This window comes from Desmodus rotundus, chromosome 2, assembly GCF_022682495.2.
Source record: "Desmodus rotundus isolate HL8 chromosome 2, HLdesRot8A.1, whole genome shotgun sequence".
Lineage (NCBI taxonomy): Eukaryota > Metazoa > Chordata > Mammalia > Chiroptera > Phyllostomidae > Desmodus > Desmodus rotundus.
The window spans coordinates 39,374,284-39,397,573 of record NC_071388.1 but is presented as its reverse complement, the minus strand read 5'-3'; the positions used below and the strand labels follow the sequence as shown (position 1 = coordinate 39,397,573).

The 23,290-nt window shown below is 39.0% G+C and overlaps 1 protein-coding gene across 2 annotated transcripts in view; it reads right to left on the bottom strand.

Moving 5' to 3' along the window:
- The window catches only part of LOC112307698 (actin-like protein 6A), a 28,032-nt gene extending 13,120 nt beyond the window's left edge, over nucleotides 1-14,912 (bottom strand). For both annotated transcript variants that reach the window (XM_024563790.3, XM_045198276.2), the window contains exons 1-5: nucleotides 14,748-14,912; nucleotides 8,860-8,936; nucleotides 8,515-8,689; nucleotides 5,478-5,578; nucleotides 4,321-4,418 (exon numbers count right to left, since the gene is read on the bottom strand). In XM_024563790.3, the coding sequence (XP_024419558.2) occupies nucleotides 4,321-4,418; nucleotides 5,478-5,578; nucleotides 8,515-8,689; nucleotides 8,860-8,936; nucleotides 14,748-14,772 (476 nt within the window). In that variant the 5' untranslated portion in view covers nucleotides 14,773-14,912. The remainder of the gene's footprint in view (nucleotides 1-4,320; nucleotides 4,419-5,477; nucleotides 5,579-8,514; nucleotides 8,690-8,859; nucleotides 8,937-14,747) is intronic.
- Between the last annotated feature and the right edge of the window lie 8,378 nt (nucleotides 14,913-23,290).

The following is a 23,290-nucleotide window of genomic DNA, read 5'->3' as shown; positions in this document are numbered from 1 at the left end:
TTAAGTTGGTCAAAATTAATACAATCACACACTCAGAGTCTCTGGAGATGTATCTAAGGGCTTGTGATAAATTGAGAAGCATTTACTTAACGAAATCCACAGAAACTTGGTCAGTATAGAGGGAGGCTGTGGACTTTGAGTTAGGAACTAAGGGCAAGTCACAAAGAATGAAAGTAGTAGTCAGTGGTGTGGCAGCTGAGTGGCAGTGCCCATCCAGGTCAACTCAACTCCACAAATATGGGCAGTTCCCACTTTGCATAGCTTTGCCCAGAACATCTTGAACCACTGTTTAGCAATGGGGCCATTTACTTGGTCATCAAATATTTACTCTGCATCTACCATGTGCCTAGTGATGAGTCTCATGGTCAATAAAGGAGGGAAGGAGGGAGGTCAGTCTGGTACCAGCATTCCTTCAGCACAGAAGACAAAGGTAAACCAACTGTCTCTGCCCTGAGGTATATAGTGAAGTAGAGATCAGTAGGTAAAGCTGTAAAAAGAACAGCTCAAGATGATGCCCTAGGGGGTATTAAAGATCCCTGGGAAATCCAAGTGTAAAGTGGGGAGGGGGACACTAGGAAGAGCAGGAACATGAGAAAAGGCTGGGAGGCAGGACAGCAGGTGAGGTCAGGGAAATGTAAGTAGTTCAGTAGTACAGCCTAGCAGAAGAATGAAGGAAGAATGAGGAAGATGATTCTGGCTTAAAGCTGGCTGGCAATTAACAAAGATTATTAAGAGGGGGGGTTGCAGTAATCCCAGAAACAGCTAGCACCTAAATAGTTCAATAATACAGCCTGGAAGAAGAATGAAGAAAACAATTAGGAAGATGATTCTGGGTCAAAGTGAGCTGGCCATTAACAAAGCTTATTAGAGCTTCAGTGTGAAGAATGGGCAAGATAAGAAGAAGGGGCATGGAGAATGGTGGGAGGCTGGTAGAGGAGGGTGTAGGGGTGATAAATGGAGACCAGACTTGGGTGGTGAACACACAATATGGAGATACTGTGTTGTAGCATTGTGCACCTGAAACCTGTATAATTTTGTTAACTAGTGTCACCCCAATAAATTCAATAAAAAGGGAGAAAAATCTTAAGAGGAAAGGTTACAATAATCCTGGAAACAGTTTGCACCTAAGGCAAGGGTAGTGAATATAGAAAAATAAATGGATTTGACAGATGTTTAGTGAAAAATACATAGGTGTTGATGACTGATAGATTTGAAGGGTTAAAGAGAAAGATTTCAGGTCTGGGCAACTGGGAGAAGGAATAAATTTGAGGGGAGAGAAGATAAAGTCAGTTTTGGACAAAATGAGCTTAAAGTGCTTATATAGAAACAGATGATGTTCCTGTGGGCAGCTGAGCCTGGGGCTCAAAAGATCTGTAATACAGACATGGAATGGAATTTTTCACTGTGTTCCTGGTGTCTGAAGTTAAGGGCATTCATAAATTAAGCCAGAAAGAGCATGTCAAAAGAGATGAAGGGCTAAGGGCAAAACAACAGTGAGGAATGGGCAGAGATGATCAGAGGAAAGGAGTTCAAGAATAAATGTCCAGAAAGAGGGTTAGTGATTTATCTTTGTTTTTACTGGTACTCTATTTACCTCTTGCTACCTTTCTAACTAAATTCATTCTCCAATAGTATTCAGCTTGGACAGCAGAAAACTGAAGCCTTCCTTCTAGCTTAAGGTGTCAAGAGGACAGAGCCTGCGGCAGGTAGATATGAGAACTCAGCTATCATCAATTAAGCCACATTAAAAAATGCTACTGTTCTCATTAATATTTTTGTTTTAGCCCTGACCAGTGTGGCTCAGTTGGCTGGGCATCATCTTGCAAAGCGAAAGGTCGCTGGTTCAATTTCTGGTCAGGGTTGCAGGTTCAGTCCCCAGACGGGGCGCACAAGAGGCAACCCATTGATGTTTCTTACATCAATGTTTCTCTCTCTCTCTTTCCCCTCCATTCCCCTCTCTCTAAAAATAAATAAATAAAATCTTTAAAAAATATTTTTGTTTTAGAAAATATAGTTACTATGTTCATAAAAATGTGTTAACATTAATAGGTCTATTTTTGGTATTTTAAACTGAACTAATAAGTAAAAGTTAAATTCTTAGTTTTAATTTGTCATGCCATAATATCGATAGACATTACTCAACAAAAGCTCTTTGGGGTTTTCAGGAATTTTTAAAAGTGTAAAGCAGTCCTGAGGCCATCATTTTGAGACATCAAAACGATTTTAGAATAACACTAAGACGGTCTTTGTCTTTTTCACTGTCATTCTCTCATGACTGTATAGTGACGTTTTCCAGAGGGTATGTCATGTGGGAAGCAAAAGCATTATGTGAAACTTCAATTTCCACTATTAAGTCCAACATTAAAGAGATTTGAAAAAATTTTAAATGATGCCAGTCTTCTCATTAATTTTTTTGGTTTTGGAAAACAGCAATTTTTCTTGAAAATATTTTATTTATATTAACATATAACAAATGTATTATTAATTGAAATAATACTAAGGAAACATAATTTTAAGTTTCTGTTTCAATTTATAATATGGTAAATACTGCCAGATGCAACCCACATAAATAAAAGCTACAGATGTACAAAGTTTGAGAACTGCTGATCTAGAAGACAACACCAATTTCCCTGACTGGTGTTGTTATAGTAAACCACCACCAATCAGGGAAATCCAGAAATGTGGGAACTTCTACAGGACAATCTACTCCCTGAACAAAAAAAGGGGAGGAGGAGGAGAATTTATATATTTAAAAGAGATCTAAGAGACACTGTCCAAATACAATATATGACCCTTTTTGTTTGGATCCTGATTCAAACATGCTAAACTTTTCTAAAAATAACATCAACTGTGGTTACACCTCTTTGTTGTTGTTTTTAAGCACATGGTAAAATCTTTTATAGATACATACATGCTCAAGTTTGTAGGGATAAAGTTGTTTGGGATTTCCTTCAAAATTGTAGTGGGAGGGGGGATAGATGGGGTTATAAATAATGCACCTTAGCTATGCGTTGAAAATTGTTGAACCAGGGTGATGAAGCTATGGAGGGTCAATATAATAGTCTATCTTCTTTTGTGTCAGACATTTTCTATAACAAAAGGTTAAAAAATAAAACAATGTCCAATTCTGTTTATGTACTCCCTGTAAGGAAGCAGCCAAACAGACCTACATTCAAATCCAGAACTGCCATTTTTCAAATTGTGAACTTGGACCAACCTGTTTATTTTGACTCCATTTCCTGATAGGGTTAGTATAAACATTAAATGAGATTATGCACACAATGGGTCTGCTAGCACTCTTCATCTTCAACTCAAAAACCTTCAATGGTTCCCTAGAGTCTAAAGTTCATGTCTTTTATATCTGATAAGGCCCCTACAGTCAGACCTAAATCTATTTTTACAACTCCTGAAGCCAAACATAGGTCTTCAACTGTAAACTAAGTCACTGTAACAAATGCTTATACTGATTTTGCTATGTCGTCTCTAAGACTTACAGATGTTAGAGTTACCACAGTGATGCTCATGTTCACATAAAATCTACCTGTATATTACAGCAATCCAGGAAGATATGCAAGATAAGTGAGTAAAAGTAAAGTTCAGATTTTAAATACCTAATTCAAGATCACACAAATGCAAGCACTGCAACTTGAAATCTAAATAAAGAGCTCTTTCTCCCACATCACACAACTAACTTTTTCTTTTTTTTAATTAAGGGTTGTCAGGCTACTACACTACTCTGTAGAACCACCACAATTACTACACAGAAATTTCAAATTAATCATGTACTTCTTTATGACTTTCGCCAATGGTTATTTTGAAGTACTATTAAAAGCTATTACTTAGCTTCTAACAAGAATATTACATTACAACTTCTTTGAGGCGAGGGCATATTTCCATATCTGTCCCTTTATATGCTTGCCATAACTATCTGGTGATTAAGTGTCAAGTGAAGTTATAGCCAATCCTACTTTTCTATGGTATTGGAGGAGAGGGAGGAAATGGCAGTCTTGGAACTATATCTTAGCCACTTGGATACAACACTGCCCACTATGCACATTTTCCTTCAAAAAACAAAATTCTTAAAAACCTGGTTAACAAGCAGGAGTTCAGTGCATCTTTCCCTTGCAGTCTCCTATTTTCTGGTGTATCACTTCCAATAAGAAATACTAAAAGATGGGTAGCTAAAAAGCAAGGCAGAAAAGCCCCAAAGTTCTGAACAAGCATGGATTAGCTCACGTCTTCCTGCTGGGGCATCATCTTCGGGAACACCACACACACTTTTAGAGAAAAGCTAAGCATTAATTAGTCTCTGAAGGATACGCGGTCAAAACTGCAGTTTTGCAAAGGAAGAACGCGGGGATGTTGTAGTGTTCAAACATCAACTCTGTCAGTTTCTCTCTCTTGGCTCTAGTGTTCCACTGGATAAGAAGAAAAAAGAAATGCAAGTCATTTGTTGTTTAAAAACGAAAATGTCGATTTATCTCAAGATTCATTGCAGCACTATATTAACAAATATGTAAAATGTTAAAAATTGAATAAAATACCATGGCAAATAACCCTCATAACAATTTAATAAAATGTAATTCACTTCAATAGATATGAAATGAAATAGATTTAATAAATATAAATTATAATTATAATTTGGTTATTATTTAATAAGAGGTAAAATTATCTGCTGCAATGAATTCAAGAAATTACCGAGTTTCCAATGAAAGGGATTATGATTGTTATAAACACAAACTATTATTAAATCTTAATTAAGAGTGAATCTAGTCTTGGCCAGGTAGCTCAGCTGATTGGAGCACTGTCCTGAGATACCAAGGTTGCGGGTTCAATCCCCAGCCAGGGCACATACAATGGTCAACCAATGAATGCATCAATAAGTGGAACAGCAAATCAATGTTTCTCTCTCTCTTCCTCTCTCTCAAAAATGAAATTAAACATACTTTTTAAAAAAGAGTGAATCTAGTCATCATAATCCTAAGTATGAATTTTAAACCACCAAATTCTCCCACTTATACCTGCTACTCATAAAAGAAACCAGAAGTTAACTACAGTAACAGTAGATTGATAATTTATTATTTCACAAGAGACTCCAGGCTAGCCATTTGCAGCCCTCGTTCAACATCTCTCCTGGACACCTGAGAATAAAAGCAGCTATGTACTGTGCTGTGGCACAAGGGACAATTCATAAACCAAAATGGGAAGCAGCCCAAGGATTCTAGTGTTAAGTAAATCCCTGGAAAAAATAGATAAATAACCACTGGAACTCATTTGGGTGCTTTGCTATTATTCTGTGACTATTTTACTTCTTGAAATAAAAGTTATAGTATTATTTAAAGATTAATCCCCCTTCCCCTAATTTTCAAACATCAAAATATAAATTTCTAAGCTTCTTTAAAGAAAACAACATTTTTCAAATGCATGGGGGGGGTGGACAAAAGGGAAAACATTAGAAAGGAAAGTCTTGTCCTTACCGGTGCTTCTGACATGAGCACAGGATGCAGGCTGGGCTCTGATTTGACGTGCATCTTGTAGGTGTGGTCCAGAATAGCCTGGAAACTGTCCCAGTCCTCAACTAGAATATACAATCAGCACCTTGAAAACACTGCTTAGCGGGAGATCAATACAGCGTCTTTGGAGAGATTTTTTCTGTGATTTACCATTAAATACTTCAGTATACAGCACCTACTTATTCCACAGCTCTACTTCCTAACATAGTACTTTATATATAGACATCATCTTTGCTTCTAGATTAGAAACTTTTTGTTTGTTTGTTGAGATCTATCAGCAAAAATATTGCTACACAGGACATCTGAAATTTTACTGCTTATGTTTTCCTCTAGGACTTTTATGGGACAACTTATCTTTTAAGCCTTTTATCTGTTTTGAATTTATTCTGGTGTATGGTGTATGTTGGTGGTCTAATTTCATTTTTTTGCATGTACCAGTCCAGTTCTCCCAACACCATTTATTGAAGAGGTTATTTTTTACTCCATTGTATGCTCGTGCCCCATGTGTCAAATATTAATTGACCATAGAGACACATGTTTATTTCTGGGCTCTCTATTCTGTTCCATTGATCTATGTGTCTGTTCTTATGACAGTACCAGGCTGTTTTGATTACAGTGGCCTTGTAGTACAGTTTGATGTCAGGTATTGTGATCCCTCCAACTTTGTTCTTTTTCAAGATTGCTGAGGCTTTGGGGTCTTTTTTGAGTTCATATAAATTTTAGCAATACTTGTTCTAGATCCGTGAAATATGCTATTGGCATTCTAATAGGGATTGTATTGAATCTACAGATTGCTTTGGGTAGTTGGACATTTTAATGATGTTAATTCTTCCAATCCATGAACATGGTAAATGCTTCCATTTATTTGTATCTTCCTTGATTTCTTTCTTCAGTGTTCTATAGTTTTCCGAGTACAGGTCTTTTACCTCCCTGGTTAAATTTATTCCTAGGTACTTAATTTTTCTTGCTGCTATAGTAAATGGGATATTTTCCTAGTTTCTCTTTCTAATAGTTCATTGTTGGTGTACAAAAATGCCCTAGATTTCTAAATGTTGACTTTGTATCCCACTACTTTGCCAAATTCACTTATTAGGTCAACCAGTTTTTGGTGGAGAACTATAAGGTTTTCAGAGTACACTATCATGTCATCTGCTGATAATGACAGTTTTACTTCCTCATTCTCGATTTGGATGCTGTTTACTTCTTTTTCATGTCTGATTGCTGTGGCTAGAACTTCTAGTACTATGCTGAGTAAGAGTGGTGAAAGCAGACTCCTTTATCTTGTTCTTGATCTTAAGGGAAAAGCTTTTAGTTTTTGCCCATTGAGTAAGATGTTGGCAGTAGGTTTCGTATAAATACTGAAAAGTTTTCACAAGGAACCCCATCTTCAACCCTGTTCTCCTATTTCGAACTCTTCCTGAGTAATATAATGCAGTTCTATGTCTTCAGATCTTTCTCATCTGCTTATAACAAACATCAGCACCTTTGTTCAAACACTTTGAACTTATAACAAATTCACTTACTTGCTGTGCAGAAGAGTGTTAACACAGCAGGCCTGACTGAGAAAGGCCTGCTACAGGGTTGACCCTTGGTTGGCATCTGGGGACTTGACTGGTGAACAGTTCCCTACACTGACATAAAACTTTCCCTACATGATAAGAGTAGCTCATTGTGCCTAAACCGTTTGTACAAGGAATGTGGCTTATTATGAAAACCTTCTTTCCTTCTGGGAGTCTAGTATTTAGGTATTTGCTAGGCACAGGATACCTACATGACCATCTCCCAATAAAAATCCTAGTGGAGAACACACATGTGGTTACAACTCCATGCTGGAGGAATCAAGCACATCCTGTATGATGCACTGTGTGAAGACTCCTGGAAGTTTCTACTGCTTTCCTCTGGACTACACTCCATGCCCCTTTTTCCCTTTATTGATTTTGTCTGTATCATTTCAGAGCTATAATCTTAGCCTTCAGTACAACTATACGCCAAGTCCTGTTGTCCTCCTAGTCAATGACTGAATTTCAGGTATTAGCAACTTAGGTATTACCAACTCAGTTGCCTTTTAAGACCATAAAACTTATTTTATGCGTTCTATTCCTACCACAATGCATGGAACCCTTAATTCAGTCACCCCAATAAAAAAATCTAGGAAACTTTCTCAACCCTTGTTTTCACCAGTCCAATCAATCACTTAAAAACCTACTGCTCCTGGATTACCTCCGAAAGCTACCCCAGGATCACCAACCACCACCAGTGCCACAATTTAAATACTCATTTCTCCACTGGACTCCTACCTCTTTTCACTAAACCCCTTGTCTATAGTACCTCCCTCCAGTCTAGCCTACACATTGCTCTTAGAATGATTTTTCCAGCTAGCAAATATGAACATTTCACACCTCTGTTTCAATTCCTTTGGGTTTACCCTTATTACCAGCCTAATACACCCCTGGCATGCGTTATGAGTCCTTTTATGATTGCTCTCCGCCTACCTTCCTTGCATCTGGCCATAAGGCACCCGATGTTACAGCCATATGGACAACGATTGATGACATTTCTAAACATGTAAGTTCCTTCCACAACTCCATCTCTTCACACATGATGGATGCTCTGCTTTACCTGTTCCTGTCCGTCAGGCTAATTCTTATCCATTGATCAAGATTCAGTACAAAACTTACCTCCTTTGTGAAAACCATCACTGGCCCCCAATGACAGAATTAATGCCATTCCTCCCTAATCCTACTCATTATCACACATAGCTATATTATAGCACTTATCCCACATTTTTGTATACGTACATCTATGCCTCCTACCTATGAGTTTCTTCAGGAAAAGAAACGTGTTTTATGCATCTTTGTATTCTCAGTATCTGCTGCATCAGTTTGTAGAATAAAAAGAAATACTGATGTTCAACTCATAGGAAGCTGTTACTTTACATCTAACATGTGCGCCCAGTATACTCTGCGTTTAGAATCAATTACACAGGAAAACAAAACCATACCCATCCCATTTTTCAGTGGTGAAATGGCCTCCATATTCTCCCTGGGAACACGCAGGGCATTAGTGTCTATGTAATAGGTGGGACCGCCTTGTTTCCCTTTGTCTCCGTCGATTTCCATCAACGTGCTTCCATCATCTCTCTCTAACACCATGCCAATAGCGGTGGGGAAATCCACCTGTGAGAGTCAAAAACATGACACACTAGTTTTACCTGCTTTTATCATCAAGGACTCATTTTTCTCCCCAAACTAATGCCTTTTATCATATTTGAGCCCGTATTTCTGCATGAACTTAATTCTACATGAATGGCCCTTACATAGCCAATTGACTCGAACATTACACTTACCTTGGGACAGTCCTCACCAGCATAACCAGCTCTCACAGTATAGGATCCAATGTCAAAAACAAGGGCTCCAACTTCATCTGATGAGATGAGAAAATAATTAATATTAAAAACTCACAAGTATCATATGGAAATTTTAAAAAGTACTGAACATGTCCAAAACGAGAATGTATATGAAAGCTCTATAAATATTAAAACAGGCATTACATTCATAGTATTACTACCTTGAACCTAGCTTTATTTTAAATACACCTTAAAGATTCATTTAATTAAAATATAATGTCACACATGCTGTATCAGTAGAAGTTCAATCAGGAAAGAGATGCTAAACTAAAACTGGGTAATTTGAGGAGAGTTTACTTAAGGGACTATTTACAGAGATACAGGGCACAATACAGCATAGTAAGAAAAATAGTATGGTACCCTAGGACTTAGAATATCAGAGATCTGTCAGCACCCTGTGAATTGAAGGAATGGAGAAGAAACTTAAGTCCAGAACCCAGAGAGTTGTGTGTTTGGAGGGCTACCTGACAGGAGCTGTGACCTTCACTTAAGGGGTGGCTGACCCCTAGAGGAAGAAACCAGGCTAATAAACATGCCAACCTCTCCATCGTTCCTCCCCACGGGCTAGGGTGTTCTTATAATTTCTCTTCCAAACTACTTCCGAATGTGAAAGGGGTCCATATTAATAATTGTACCAGGACAAGGGACACAAAGCAGGAAGTATAGTTACCTACCATTGGCCTCCCGGATATCAAGGGAGCCCACTGATGTAATCTACATGGGTCAGTGTTCAAGGGCACAGAGAGGGTGGAAATGTGTGGTGGGAGGATGTAGAGGGGCAAAGGGAAGATATCTAGTATACTTTGGTACGATTTTTTCATACATTAGGTAAATAATATTCCATCCAAGTAGAGAACAAACACAGCAAAATCCCAAGTAGGACTCTGAAGAATGAGGTAAGGTATATTAATGTAGGCCAAGGAAAAATCATTAAAATGAAGGTATCATCAAAGTTTGTATGTTTCAAAGATTTTTTAGGACATAAAGTTTAATGCTAAGGGAGAAGGCTAGTAGAATTTTTTACATTCAAATTTAGAGAACAGCTTCTAATTATACTTTAAAATTACTTCAGCCAAAACCAGCATGCCTCCTTAAACAAAGCACTTGGATTTTCCAGGCACTGATTTTTCAAAGAAGGATTTTTTCATTAAAAATAATAAAGAAATATTATACACCCCCAATAAATTGGCTAAAATTAGTAAGTCTGATAAGACCAAGAGCAAGTGTTGTCAAAGATGTAGGGAAAGAGTTTTTATACCTCTCCTAGTATACACTGTAAATTGGTACGAACACTATGGGCAATTTGCTCACAACTAGTAAAGTTGAAAACATGCATTCACAGAAATTACATACACTTTCTTTACAAAAACTCTCACATATATTGTAAAAAGACACCTACCAGAACTTTCACTAGGTGTGTGACCTTGGGCAGTATTTACTAACTTCTCTACTTTACTTTCCTATCTCATAGGGTAGTGTAATGATTAAACGTATTAAAATGTTTTAATGCAGGGGTGTCAAACTCATTTTCACCGGGGGGTCACATCAGCCTCTTGGTTGCCTTTAAAGGGCCAAATGTAATTTTAGGACTGTATGAATGTAACTACTTAACTAAGGGCAAGGAGCTCTATATCCGGCCCTTTGAAGGCAACCACGAGGCTGATGTGGCCACCAGTGAAAATGAGTTTGATACTGCTATTTTAATGTATATAAGTACTGAGAACACTTCCTACACATAACAAGCATTGTCAGTGGTAGCTGCTAAGATAATTATTATTGTCACACCGCTTGCCATGGGAAAAGATAGAAATTATCTAGTGGTATCTCAGTAGGGAAACAGATAAACTACACTTTATTCATGTATTGAAATACTACACACTAGTTAAAGGAGTGATCTAGACCTACATATATCAACATGGATAAATCTAAAAGTATCAGCTTAAAAAGCTAGTTAGTGTATATGTATACATATATATAGAAATAAATGTATATATACATATATATTTGTATACAGTGTATATACATGTGTGTCTGTATATATCTATATACATATTATTATGATACTATTTAATCCATTATGGATACATGTATGCTTATTAAAAGTATAAAAATATACATGGGGTCTGAGAATGTTACATAACAACTCCAGTTTAGTGTTTACCTCTAAAGAGAGAGAACTCTATATCAGTTACATTTTATTTCTTAAAATATCTGAGGCAAATATAGCAAAATATTGCATCTATTAACACTAAGTAGTGAGTACAAAAGTATCACATATAAACCTACATATAAGATTTATTTTTTTACTGTGTTTGAACTATTTCAAAAGTTTAAAAATGAAACATAAAAATAAAAAAAAGGACTCATGGACAGACAACAATGTGGTGATTGTGGGGGGGAGGGAAGTATAAAGGGGATAAATGGTAATGGAAAAAATACAATAAAAATAAATTTAAAAAGATAAATCAATTATTACACTACAAATATTCACAGTTGAGAGAGGTGGCATCTTTACAGAATAATGATCTTATTTAAATAAAACGAAGATCTACCTATTTTTATTTTTAATTTGAAAGAAAGTTTCTGCATTTGGTATATGACCCCAAAGTACTTAACCATTCTCTCTATAAAATATTCTGATTCAAATTACTTTGTCTAAAAGTAGGGGTCATTAAAAGCAGAACACTGCATCTGATTTCACTATAGCATGTAAATTCTAGTACAAATACTAAATACAGTTTACCAGTGAACATAAATTAATAACCTTTATTACTGATTAACCAGAATGTCAGGTAAAGAAATATTCTAACTAGCCCTGGCTGGTGTGGATCAGTGGATTGAATGCTGCCTGCAAACCAAAGGGTGGCCAGTTCAATTCCCAATCAGGGCACATTCCTGGGTTGAAGGCCAGGTCCCCAGTAGTGGGCAGGTGAGAGGCAACCACACACTGAAGTTCCTCTCCCCCTTGTTCTCTCCCTCTTCCCCTCTCTCCAAAAATAAAAAAAATAAAATCTTAAAAAGAAAAGAAATCTGAATGATGCATTATTCCTAAAGCTAAAGATCAGTGTCCAAACTGGTCAAAAGTTATTTTGGGAATGAGACAGCTGTGAATTAAAAAGGTTAAACTACAAAGATTTTTTAAAAATCTTCAGCCAAGGACATGCTTATTGATTTTACAAGAGAGGGGAAGGGAGGCAGAGAGGGAAGAAACATCAATTGCTTACAACCCAGGCATACGTCCTGACTGAGAATTGAACCCCTGAGTTTGCAGTTTGGCGGACACTGCCCAACAAACTGAGCCACACTGGCCATGACAAAAGATCTTTTAAATAAGCATGCAAGTTAAAAATATAATCTATATTAATTACACAAAATATAGGTGAGGGGTTTGGTTACTTTTCACAGTAAACTCTTTGGAAAATATGACCCACTATAAATACTGGCCATACAGTGATAGCTCAAACACAAAATCATTTACTTACTTTTGTGAATACTTTTCATGTGAAATAAGTTAAGACCTATTTACATAGCAAATGAAAAACAAGATGATTATCCTGAATAACCAAACCATATATTTGAAAAATGATTTATAAAAAAACAAAAAGTCTCTTTTAAATAGTAATAGTTTTTACTGAAATTTTTTCTTCATCCAAGAGAGTCTTGTTCCCCATTTACTAGGGAGTTATGCAACTTTAGGCTGTTTCTTTAATAAGATGGGGATAGTAGTACCATCTCCTATGGCTGTTATGGATTAACTGAGTTAGGAAGGTATTAAATGCAACGAATGAGAAGCATCTGGAACAGGTCTTGGTACAGTATACACTCAATAAATGTCAGCTGTTGACATTACTGTATCCATTTCTACCTTACTCATATTAATCGATTCCTTGTAAGGAAATGCTCAATGGACAGCCTCTAGATCCCTGGGTCAGTGAACCTAAAGGTCAAAATAGAGTCAACAGCCTCCAGGACACAAAGGCACACAGATCCAGTTTTTCTGTCAGGACCGCATCTTCAGGCAGGGGAGAGGTAAATCATGAAGAGCCATCTGCTTGGCTTTCTCCAAAGTAAAATGGGAGACTGCTGACATTCACATTTGAGAGATCAAAACCAAGAACGTAAACAGGGAAGGAGGGAGTGAGGATCAGCGTATCACCTCTGAAGAGACTCAAGCTACTCTCAAGAAACTAACAACTTTGAAAACATTATTTTTATCCCCTGCCAACAAAATGCCATCCTCTTCAGAGACAGCATCCTTACTAGACACAATTAGAAAGAGCAACACTTTGGTTCTGGCTCCTTGTTCTCCAATTCATCAAACAGAAACACAGAACAATCACACACGCCTGTGTTCCCTTTAGGTATCCTGCAAAAATGAAGGCTCTGACTCAGCAGATCCACAGTGGGGCTTGAGAGTCTGCACTTCTCAAAAGCTGGCAGGTGATGCTGAACTGTTGCTCCAAGGACCACACTTTGAGAGCAAGTGCAGCATTATCTCATTTAATCGTCACAACCACCCCACTGGCCAGTGTGCGGGAGGAACAAACTTTCCCCCACCCTAACGGTTCTTTGGGCTGGTCTAATGATCAAGTAGACAGGACACAGATTAGCAGGAGAAAATTTAATAGTTTAATACAAGGATATGTATGGGAACCCTGCAGACACGAGAGTCAGAGACCCCCACATGCACCAGGGGTTCAGAGACGGAAGGGTGTGTCTAGGTCTGCCAGACATTCTGAGCTGGGGCTGCGATAATGTACCCTGGGGGCTTTTAAGGGTCATTGCAGGATGACAACAAGAGCAGGTGTATAGTAAATAAAAGTCTGCTGTGCCAACCAAAAAGGTGGGTCGAGAAGAGATTATTGCTGACAATCTCTTATTGTGGCCAAGGTCCCTCATTCAAGTTCTTCTGAGTAGTTAAAGGGAGAGGGAAACGTTTCTCTTGAGCCCGAAGCTAAAATTAGCTCGAAATAAGCCGCATACTACTGAGCCACGTCTCGGGGTGTCTGGCTCTGAGCCCCCACACTAGGAACTATCACTTCACAGCCCAGGAGCCTGAGTTGGTGAAAGTGAACTCGGCTGCCCAAGGCCAAAGCGCCAGAGGAGTGGACAGGCTGGCGTTACAACTCAGGTCCCTGGAACTCCCTGGCTCCGTATCTTTCTTCCACACCGCAGCCTGCCCAAGGAAAGCGTCCGCAAATTACAGGCGTTCCTGAATTAGTCCCGAGCATCGCCACGCAGGAGTAATCTGGAGAACCCACGGTCAGCAGACAGGCGGGAGTTGCTGAAGGGTGCGCGGCAGCGCGAGCGCCGAGCGCGGACGGGAGTGCCGGTCCCGAGTGGCCGCCACGCTGGCCACTGGCCATCCCATCAACCTCCCGCGCTCGCTGTGCCATCTGCCGGACGATGCGGAAACCCTGCGTCCACGCTCGCAAACCGCAGGGAACTCCCAAGTTTAAACTCGCGCGCACACCCCGATCAGCCGAGGTCTGGAGACGCTGGAAAGAGGCGGCCCTGCGGCTGGTCGTTCCGGCGGGGGATCGGCGGGCCGACCCCCGGTTGGAGCGTCACTCTCTGCCTCGATGGATCCAGGTTCGCTCCCTGCCGCGAGGCCGGCGCGCATCTCCCCGGCCCGCTCCTCCAGGGGCCGAAGCTGGAAGGGGCCCCAGGCGGCGGTGACTCCCGGTGCCAGAGGCGCTGGGCGGGGATGGGGCGGGGAGTCGGGAGTCCAGAGACCCGGAGACCGGAAGGGGCCGCCGCGGAGGGGAGGGGTGAGGAGGGTTGTGGCGGGGGTTGCAAACCGCGCACTGAAATGCGCGCTCACTCACCTCCTCCGTACACGCCACCGCTCATGGCTGCTTGTGGGCGCGGTTCCTACGCTGAAGGCTACCGAGAAGCGTGACGGCGACGACGGCGACAAAGACGGCGGGTCCGGCCCAGCAGTAACCTCTGACCCCTTAACTTCCTCCGCCACCCCCCCTCAGGCAACAAAGCGGTGCCCCCGTACTCGGTGCGCAGCCACACTTGCTGCCTTCTCCTTTCAGCCAATCGGGAGAGGTCCGGCTACGCTTTAGCCAATTATAACTGGGTTCTGGGGTATCCTGCCGCGGCCCTGTAGTGTTAGCCTATGGAAGACAGCCATCGGGGCGGGGCGAGGGAAAAGCGACAAAATGAAGGAAGGAATTGGCCCGTGGACCCGGAGACACAGTGGCGGTAGAAGCGGCAAAGGGAAGGGGAAAGTCGGGGCGGGTGCGAGAGGGTTGCTCGGCGGAGGTGGGGCCTGCCGTGGGACCCGCTAGAGCAAGGTAAATTTCTGGAAATTGAAAGTGTCTTCACGTGGTGATTGCCGGTTTGGGAATGTGGTGAAGGCAGATGTGTATTTTTTTTTTTAACTAAATGTATTTTCAACTAACTTCTATGTTGAAGTAATGAAAATGTTGTGCTCCACTTTGAGGTAGGGAAATCAAGAAATCAGAGAAACCGATAGAATTCTGTAATTTTTAAAATGGTTATAAGTAATTAAATGAAGACAGTGACAAATTTAGGTAGCATTTTAATATTTTTATTATTATTATTATTGTTGTTATTATTATTATTATTTTATTGCCCTGAGTAGGGATCGTCAGGGCAATAACTGGCCCTAACTGGCCATCTCTTGCTTTGCAGGACGATGCCCAACCAACTGAGCCACACAGGCAGGGCAATTTATTTTTTAAATTTTTCCATTACATAAAAATTAAACTTTTAAACTGTCCTCCATATCTTTTATCCGACGAGACAGGTAAGAACAATGTAATCAGTCCTCATCCAAGTGAGTACGTGATCATACATACATGTCAGATACGTCTTAGTCCCCTGTTCTGCCAGCACGGTTGAGGTCTCCGTCGTCCTTTCCCTGGATTACTGCGACAATTCGTTGCTGTGCTTCTTGGCGGCACTGCAGGCAGCTTGATCTTTGAAAACACCCAATTCTGTGACACCACTCCAACTCAATACAGTAATATATTATTGTAGTTGATAGTAGTTCTTAGGTTGATTTGTCTGGAGTTTACTTAACCTGAAGAACAATGGAATAAAGTCCCTTTAGTCTCAGTGCCGGCCGCGTGGCAGAAAGTGATTGACAGCAGGGTGGGGGGCCAGGCTAGTGAGTGAACTCCCACTGCTTGACAGCATAATTATATATATCTGACTATTTAGGAAACCCTCACTAACCCAATGCAATAATGCAGAGGTGAGCAAACTGGGCCAAATCCAACCCGCTTTCTGTTTTTGTATGGCCTGTTAGCTAAGAATGAGTATTTCATTTCTCAATCATTTTTTAAGAATACTTTTAAGAATACTATTTTGTGACATGAAAATTATATGAAATTCACATTTCAGTCACCATAAACTAAGTTTCATCGGAACACAGCCATGCTTATTCATTTTATGGCTACTTTTCTTCCGTAAGGGCAGAGTTGAGTAGTTGCAACAGAGACTGTGTGACCCACAAAGCTGGAGAATGTGTTTACCATCAAACCCCTTTGCAGAAAGAGCTTACGGACTCCTCTTAGATAATGTTAGTAACACACCTAGCACAGTACACCTAGCTACTCTGTGTTAGCTGTTGCTGCCTCTGTGGTTAAAGCTCTCACTGTAGATGTCTATCAAATACGAAAAATATTTCCATTTGCATTGTATGTTTTTGTTTGACTAATAAAGCTGATGAACTATAAAATATGTGCTCCTGTTGTAATAATTAAATATCAAAGACATTTTTAACATTTAAAAGTATAGTATTTCTTATACAGCAAGTTAAATAGGTAGATATATCTCAGCAATACTGTCTCTAACATCTCCCATGCATGTAGACATTAGATACTGTCTGGGCTGAAAAATAGCAAAATATTTTGCTATTTCCACTAGTTCAGAGTTCATCAGAAAATGAAACAGTTTAGCAAGGTTAATGAGGACCACACCCCTAGCCTTTAGGATGGCTTAAGATGTTGTGATTGTTTTCTTCCACAAAGAACACACTGGAGTGCAGAGGAATCTTCAAGCTGATAGCACAAAGAAAACAACTTGAAGAAATACTGGAATGTCATGCTTAGATCTTTTTACTTAAAGTAACTTAGAAAAATATTAGAAAACATCATTCATTTCATAAATTCAGGTCAGCTTGTTCTCTTGATGTATCACTGGGCACATTGCTTTAATAAGCCATTGAAATGAACTTCAAATGAAAAGAACTTCACAGTACATCTGGTGTATCAGGACTAGTCACATGTTAATGCAGATAAAAGTGTACACTTAAGCCCTTCATAAATTTTAATCAGCAAGAAATGTAACAGGGCACTAAGATCATTAGCCCAGAAGTATTGAATTTCTGGAAGGAGGGACTGTTGAGAAAGGAAACCTATTCAGCATCTTAAGAAAACATGTCAGCGGAGTACCCAACCACAGTAACAATGATGTTGTTTCCTTGGAGGGGATACTTGTACTATGGAAAATTGTTTCCTTCCATTCTTCATGATTAGGAAAACTGGTAGAACATACATTAAAAATACCCAGCGGAAACCATGAAATATAAAATACCAGGGGTTTTTCTTGCATTAATATTTCTCCTCTGTAGCTTAACATTTTCTCTAAAGTCTTTCCTCAGCCTACATTAATGTGATTGATAGCTAGTCAGATTAAAAAACAACGAAAGCACAACTCAACGTTATTGTCTGTATGTCAATTATCAAGGGCATTGATATATAAAAACCATGCTTGCAGTTCCTGCCCCACCCCCAATCAGTATATTCCGTGTCAACCTAAAAATGAAAGGTATTGAAGTAACATGTATGTAAACTTGTGTACCCCCAGCAGACGATCAGTGGTTGACTCTGAATCCAGATATTTAAAAATAAGTGCCTTTTCAGAGATCCTTTGTAGTTTGCAAGCATCAAGAATTTCCTGTGTAGCCAAGTGCAATACTTGGTTTTGCCTCACAGGGTCGCTGCCCTTCCATTCCTTAATGCTGTACCAGAAGTCCAGTCCTGCTGCAGCCTCACTCCTTTTTTCAACTCTTATCAAGATTCAGGCTATGGAATCACACAGCAGTCATTACCAAATGTTACTGATCCTGTCTTTTGTCTCAGCCTTTATCAAGTTCAGAGTTGAAAAGAAATCACAACTGTCATAATGCAAGCTAGGAAACATTCAGGAGATTATCATCTGTTAAGAATGATGCAAAATGTATGTATTTAGAATTATTTGATGTTGCAAAACATGCCATTAGCAATTGTGAAAAGAAAATTTCAATACAGTTTTTTTTTTTGGTGTATATGTGTATATATAAGGAGTGTTAAATACCATACTTTGTTTATAGAACTTCCAAAAAATATAATACTCATGCAAGTACCACTGAGATAAAGGATACCTATTTGGAGTGAGGTGTTTTTTTTTACCAATAGACATATGAGCAGTCAGATTGACACATCCGTTTGCCCTTAGAATAGTAAGAGATCTGCTAACCATTCCAAATAATATAACCTAGATAAAGAAGCAAATGAAATTATATTTGGTCATAGCTGGTACCTTATAACATACCAATAGATTTGTAATAGATTAGTATTAACAATGTTTAAAGACAAAAAAGACGAAGTGCTAGATGCTGTGTGGATTTTACAAGTCTTTATTGTTATTCATTATCACTTAAAATCTCTGTTCATTTAACGTAGCTCTTGTGAGAAATCACAAAACATCAACCTTTAATCAATTGGGGTTGTAAAGTGGCACCATGCCACCTTGGCTTATTTGGGGGCAACTCATGGGCTTCCCACTGGTCTAGGTCAGTGAGGTCAGTGCCAATGCCATGTTATGGGGCTGTTACACAACCCAAGGAGCAACACTGAACCAAGTGCAAGCTTCTTGCTCTGTAATGCTTCTTTAGAACCCTTGAAACTGTTTTGGAATTGGATTTCCTCTGCCGCATGGTAATGATGACTAGAAATTTCTGGCCTCCATATGTGCTATGGAAGGAAATGTGCTTCATATCCAGTATTTTCCATGTAATCCACACATCCCCATGTGGATTTTACAGAGATTCAGCAAGTTTCCCAACATCGCACAGCTATTGGAAGAGTGTGGATCTGAAAGTAGGGCTGTCTGACCCTACCAAGCACGCAGTTCCCACTTCCTAAGATACCTTCTCCTCTCCACTTCCTCTAACTTCAAGTAAACTTTAAAAGCATTCTTAATTTTTATTATATATATTGCATATAATAAAATTATATATTAATGCTTTTTTAAATCAAAAAATACAAAACCATACAGGAGTTTAGTCTCCTACTGGAGTCCCCAGCCACCCAATTCTCATCAGAAATGGTTCTATTCTTCTACAAGTAATTATGTAGACGGATACCCTTCCCCCGATTTTTTCTGATATAAAAATGGTAATTCACAGTATACCAGTGAGTTTTAAAAAGCATTCTTCTCAGAAACTAATTTTAAGATGTTTACTTTTGACCATCTTATTTTAAAAATTTTAGTAGGTAGTCTACACACGTAGATAGAACCGAAAGAACGTGAATGAAAAGCAAGTCTCCCTCCCTCCAACTCTTGAAATTTCTTAGTTCTTCCCCACATTGAACCAATGCTAATCATTCTTTTCTGTAACCTTCCAGAAATAGCCTTTTCAAATAAAATCATATATTTGCATCTTTTCCCTCTATTATTTTTGTTTATTTACATAAGACTAGCTAGCACCTGACTTTTTTCACTTACTTGTAATATCTTGGAGATCATTCCATATCAGTAGATATAATTCTCTTTTTCATTTTTCACATCAGCTGAAAATTCCATTATAGGTATATACCATAATTTATTTCACTGGTTCTCTGTTCATGGCCACAAGTTACTTTTGGTTTTTTGCTAGTATAAAGAATGCTATAATGACTATTTTTGTGTGTGTGCATATGTAAGTGAATTTTCAAACAGGATGAATTCCTGGAAGTGCGTTACAGGGAATATGTATTTATTTTAATGGTAATTGCTAAATTATGCAGAGATTGTACAATTTACATTTCCTCACTAGCATGTTTGAGAGTACACTTTTTTCTCCAAACCCCACCAACACAGAACTTTATCAAACTTCTGTCAAGCTGGAGTTTTTATATAAGACCTTTCATTCATTCATGAGCAGTTTAGGGAGAGGCTCTGATTTTACTGACTGTACCATTAATGGTGCAACCAGATCCAGGAACACATTTGTGGGGTTCTAGACACTGGATGACAACAATAAGCTGAACCTTTCTTTGATCAGCTAACTCATTGAACATTTACTCTAGGCCAGGTACGGGAAATAACAGAGGAAATAGCCCTGGCTCCACCCAAGGATTGTTGAGTTCCCAAACTGAGAGAAAATGGCAGCTTACACATTCCAGTTGCTACTTGAAGATTGGATCCCAAATGTTGGTTTAAGCTTAGGCTTCCACCAAAGCTTGAGAAGATACGGGTCCTTCCATTTAAAGGCTTTTATCTCTACTATGGCATGTGACTAAGACTGCTGCAAACAAAAGAGAAAGTACATGGCACACCTAATAGGTCATGTTCACATTTCATTGCCATTTGCATTATTTCTCTAATTAGGAAACAGTTATGCCTCTGTTTTGTTTTGTTGGCAGGTAGGAGGAGGTGTTTCTTTAGTTTTGGGTTTTTGGTGGCGGTGGGGAGAATATCAAAGTTCTTAAGAAAAAGTGTGAGAAACAGAGGGTTTAATTATTAATTACAAACTATCAGTTTTTGCAGACGATTCGAATAACTGCCACCTTCCAGCTCTACTTAAACTGACTATAATAAAGACTGTTTCTCAGCTCATCATTATGTTGGTTGATTTCTAATAAAAATGTCAAAAAGTATCCACAATATGGATAGTAAAACACAATCATTGAAGAATTTGAGCATTAAACCAGGTCATAATTAGCCTCCTGTACTTAATCAATACTCTGAGGTTATGATTCTTGAGTTCATCATCTTATTCCCACCTCTCTTTACGTGATATAGTTTATAGAATCACATTATGCTGCTGTAGAATTACTCACCTTGCTTATCAACTGTCAGACTTTGATAAACCTACACAAGGTTAGAAAGCCTCTGATTTTACTGTTTGTACCATCAGCAGTGCACCAGACCCAGGAGTGTGTTTCTGGGACTCTAGACTCTGGATGACAAAAGCAAGTAGAATAATTTACAAGCTGAAACTTTGATCATCTCATATTGTTCTGTCAGTTGCTGGAAGCCTCAAAGTCATTCCTACTGTGCCAACTGGGCTACACTAGGAAACGCAGAGGTAGCAATGCTCCGGCAAGCTTTTTGGTGTCAATCCACTGGGACGTGTGAACAAAGAGATTCCGAAGGATTTGACACAATATCCCTTGTAAAAGGGTCTTGAGTAACATTTGACAGTAACACTTGTGATTGCAACTGCTAGTTTCCCCCAAGAATCCTTAATTTAAAAAGCCACCTACTATTGCTCTACCACATCATTATCACTATGGTCATAATCACAACTGTTAACTAATGTTCATTGAATTGTGTTTAATAAAACACAAACTGCCGACCCTGAGAACACATCAGGAAGAAGGCAAAGAAAACCAGGAAAATGTGTCTACTTTCACAAGTCTGTCGTGCAGGTAAGGATTGAAGGGGAACACAGAGAAATGAAAATGTCCGTACGGGGCTAGTAGGGTTATGTGTACATTTTTAAATGTTTCATTTTGTGTGATAAGTTGTTAAACATACTTGCTTTTAAAACTTTTAGTATAAAAAAACATTTAAATTTTTATACTAGGAAAATAATCGTGCAGTCCTAAATTAGGGTTTTAATCTCCAGGTTAACATTTTGGTTCTACTTATTCTTGGCTTTTTTCTTAGCTTGTACTATCTCTTCATCTAAGTAAAAATATAAATATAACTTTCATACAATTATAATATTTTCATATATAATAATACATAGTTACACAATTTTATTTCTATAACTTGATATATAGTTAATAAAGTAATATGTATATATACAGATTCAGTTCTGAAACATGTATTTTTCATTTAATGTAGTTTTGACAGTTTTCTAGAATATTGTGTATAGATGTGAATAATTTTTAAAAGGTATTGTTTAGAATGGGGTCAGCAAACTATAACGTGGGCCAGACACTATTTTTGTTACTAGAGCTTTGCGTGTATTGGAACACAGTTATGCTCCTCTGTTTCTTTACTGGCTGGGGCTGTTTTTATGCGACCACTGCAGGACTGAGCAGTTGTCAAAGAGACTTGCTGGCCCACAAGCTTAAAATATTTATAACCTGGCATTTTACAAAGAGGAAAGCCTTTACGTATCATTGTAGGGGTGTTTCATAATGTATTTAAGCCTATTGGTTGACATTTCAGTCATTGCTCATTTTCTGCTGTTATTCATATAGTTAAACCATAGTTTTATCTTGTATGATAAATATCTTGGATGTGTATATCTTTCCCTATTTATGATTATTTATTGATATATAGAAGTTTTTAAAAATCCATATTGATATTAATACAAAAGTCTTTTTCTTTATGATTTCTGCTTTTCCTATCATGTATAGACAGGTGGGTAGCTCACTTCTGTTAAACTATCCAACCCAGCACTACCAAGAACTGGATTTTTGTTTGCTTATCAGAAAATCCAGCCTTCTGCTGAATTTTTCAATACATGAACGGGCCTGCTCATCCTTTTTCCATTTACATCAGGAAAACTGCTTAAAACCAAAGCAGGAAGAGGCTAGCGGCTGCCCAGGACTCAGCCTCCCTGTCCTGTTTGTGCTTCAGCTGCTGGCATCTGAGCTGATCCCCAGGCTAACTCCAAATTCTGACTGGCACACCGAAGGACACTGCCCGAGGTCCTGCCTTTCCCGGCTCTCCCCATCAGCCTTCCCGTGACTCTGCCCGTGCCCCTGGCTAGCCAGCCACGGCCAAACTCTCAGAGGGCCAGCTGCCCCCAGCTGCTTGGCCTCCATACTTGCTTATAGTCTCATCCTGTTGGCTGCAACTTTTTACCTCTTGGCTCTACTTCTCTTTCTGTTTGTTGTATGGTCATTATGTCTGCAAGGCTAAGAGAACCATCTCCAAATTAAATTCCTCTCCAAATAGATCTCTGTGTATGGAGTTTGTATGCAAATGTAATTGTTATTAAAGAAAAAAAAATCCTGGGGAGGGGACAGTGAGGAGAGGGGATTCCAGGAACTACTATAAAGGACAATGGACAAAATCAAGGGGGAAGGTGGAGGTGGGGGAAGGAGGGGGGTTCGGCTGGGGTGGGGTGGAGGGATGGGGAGAAAGGCATACAACTGTAATTGAATAACAATAAAAATTAAAAAAA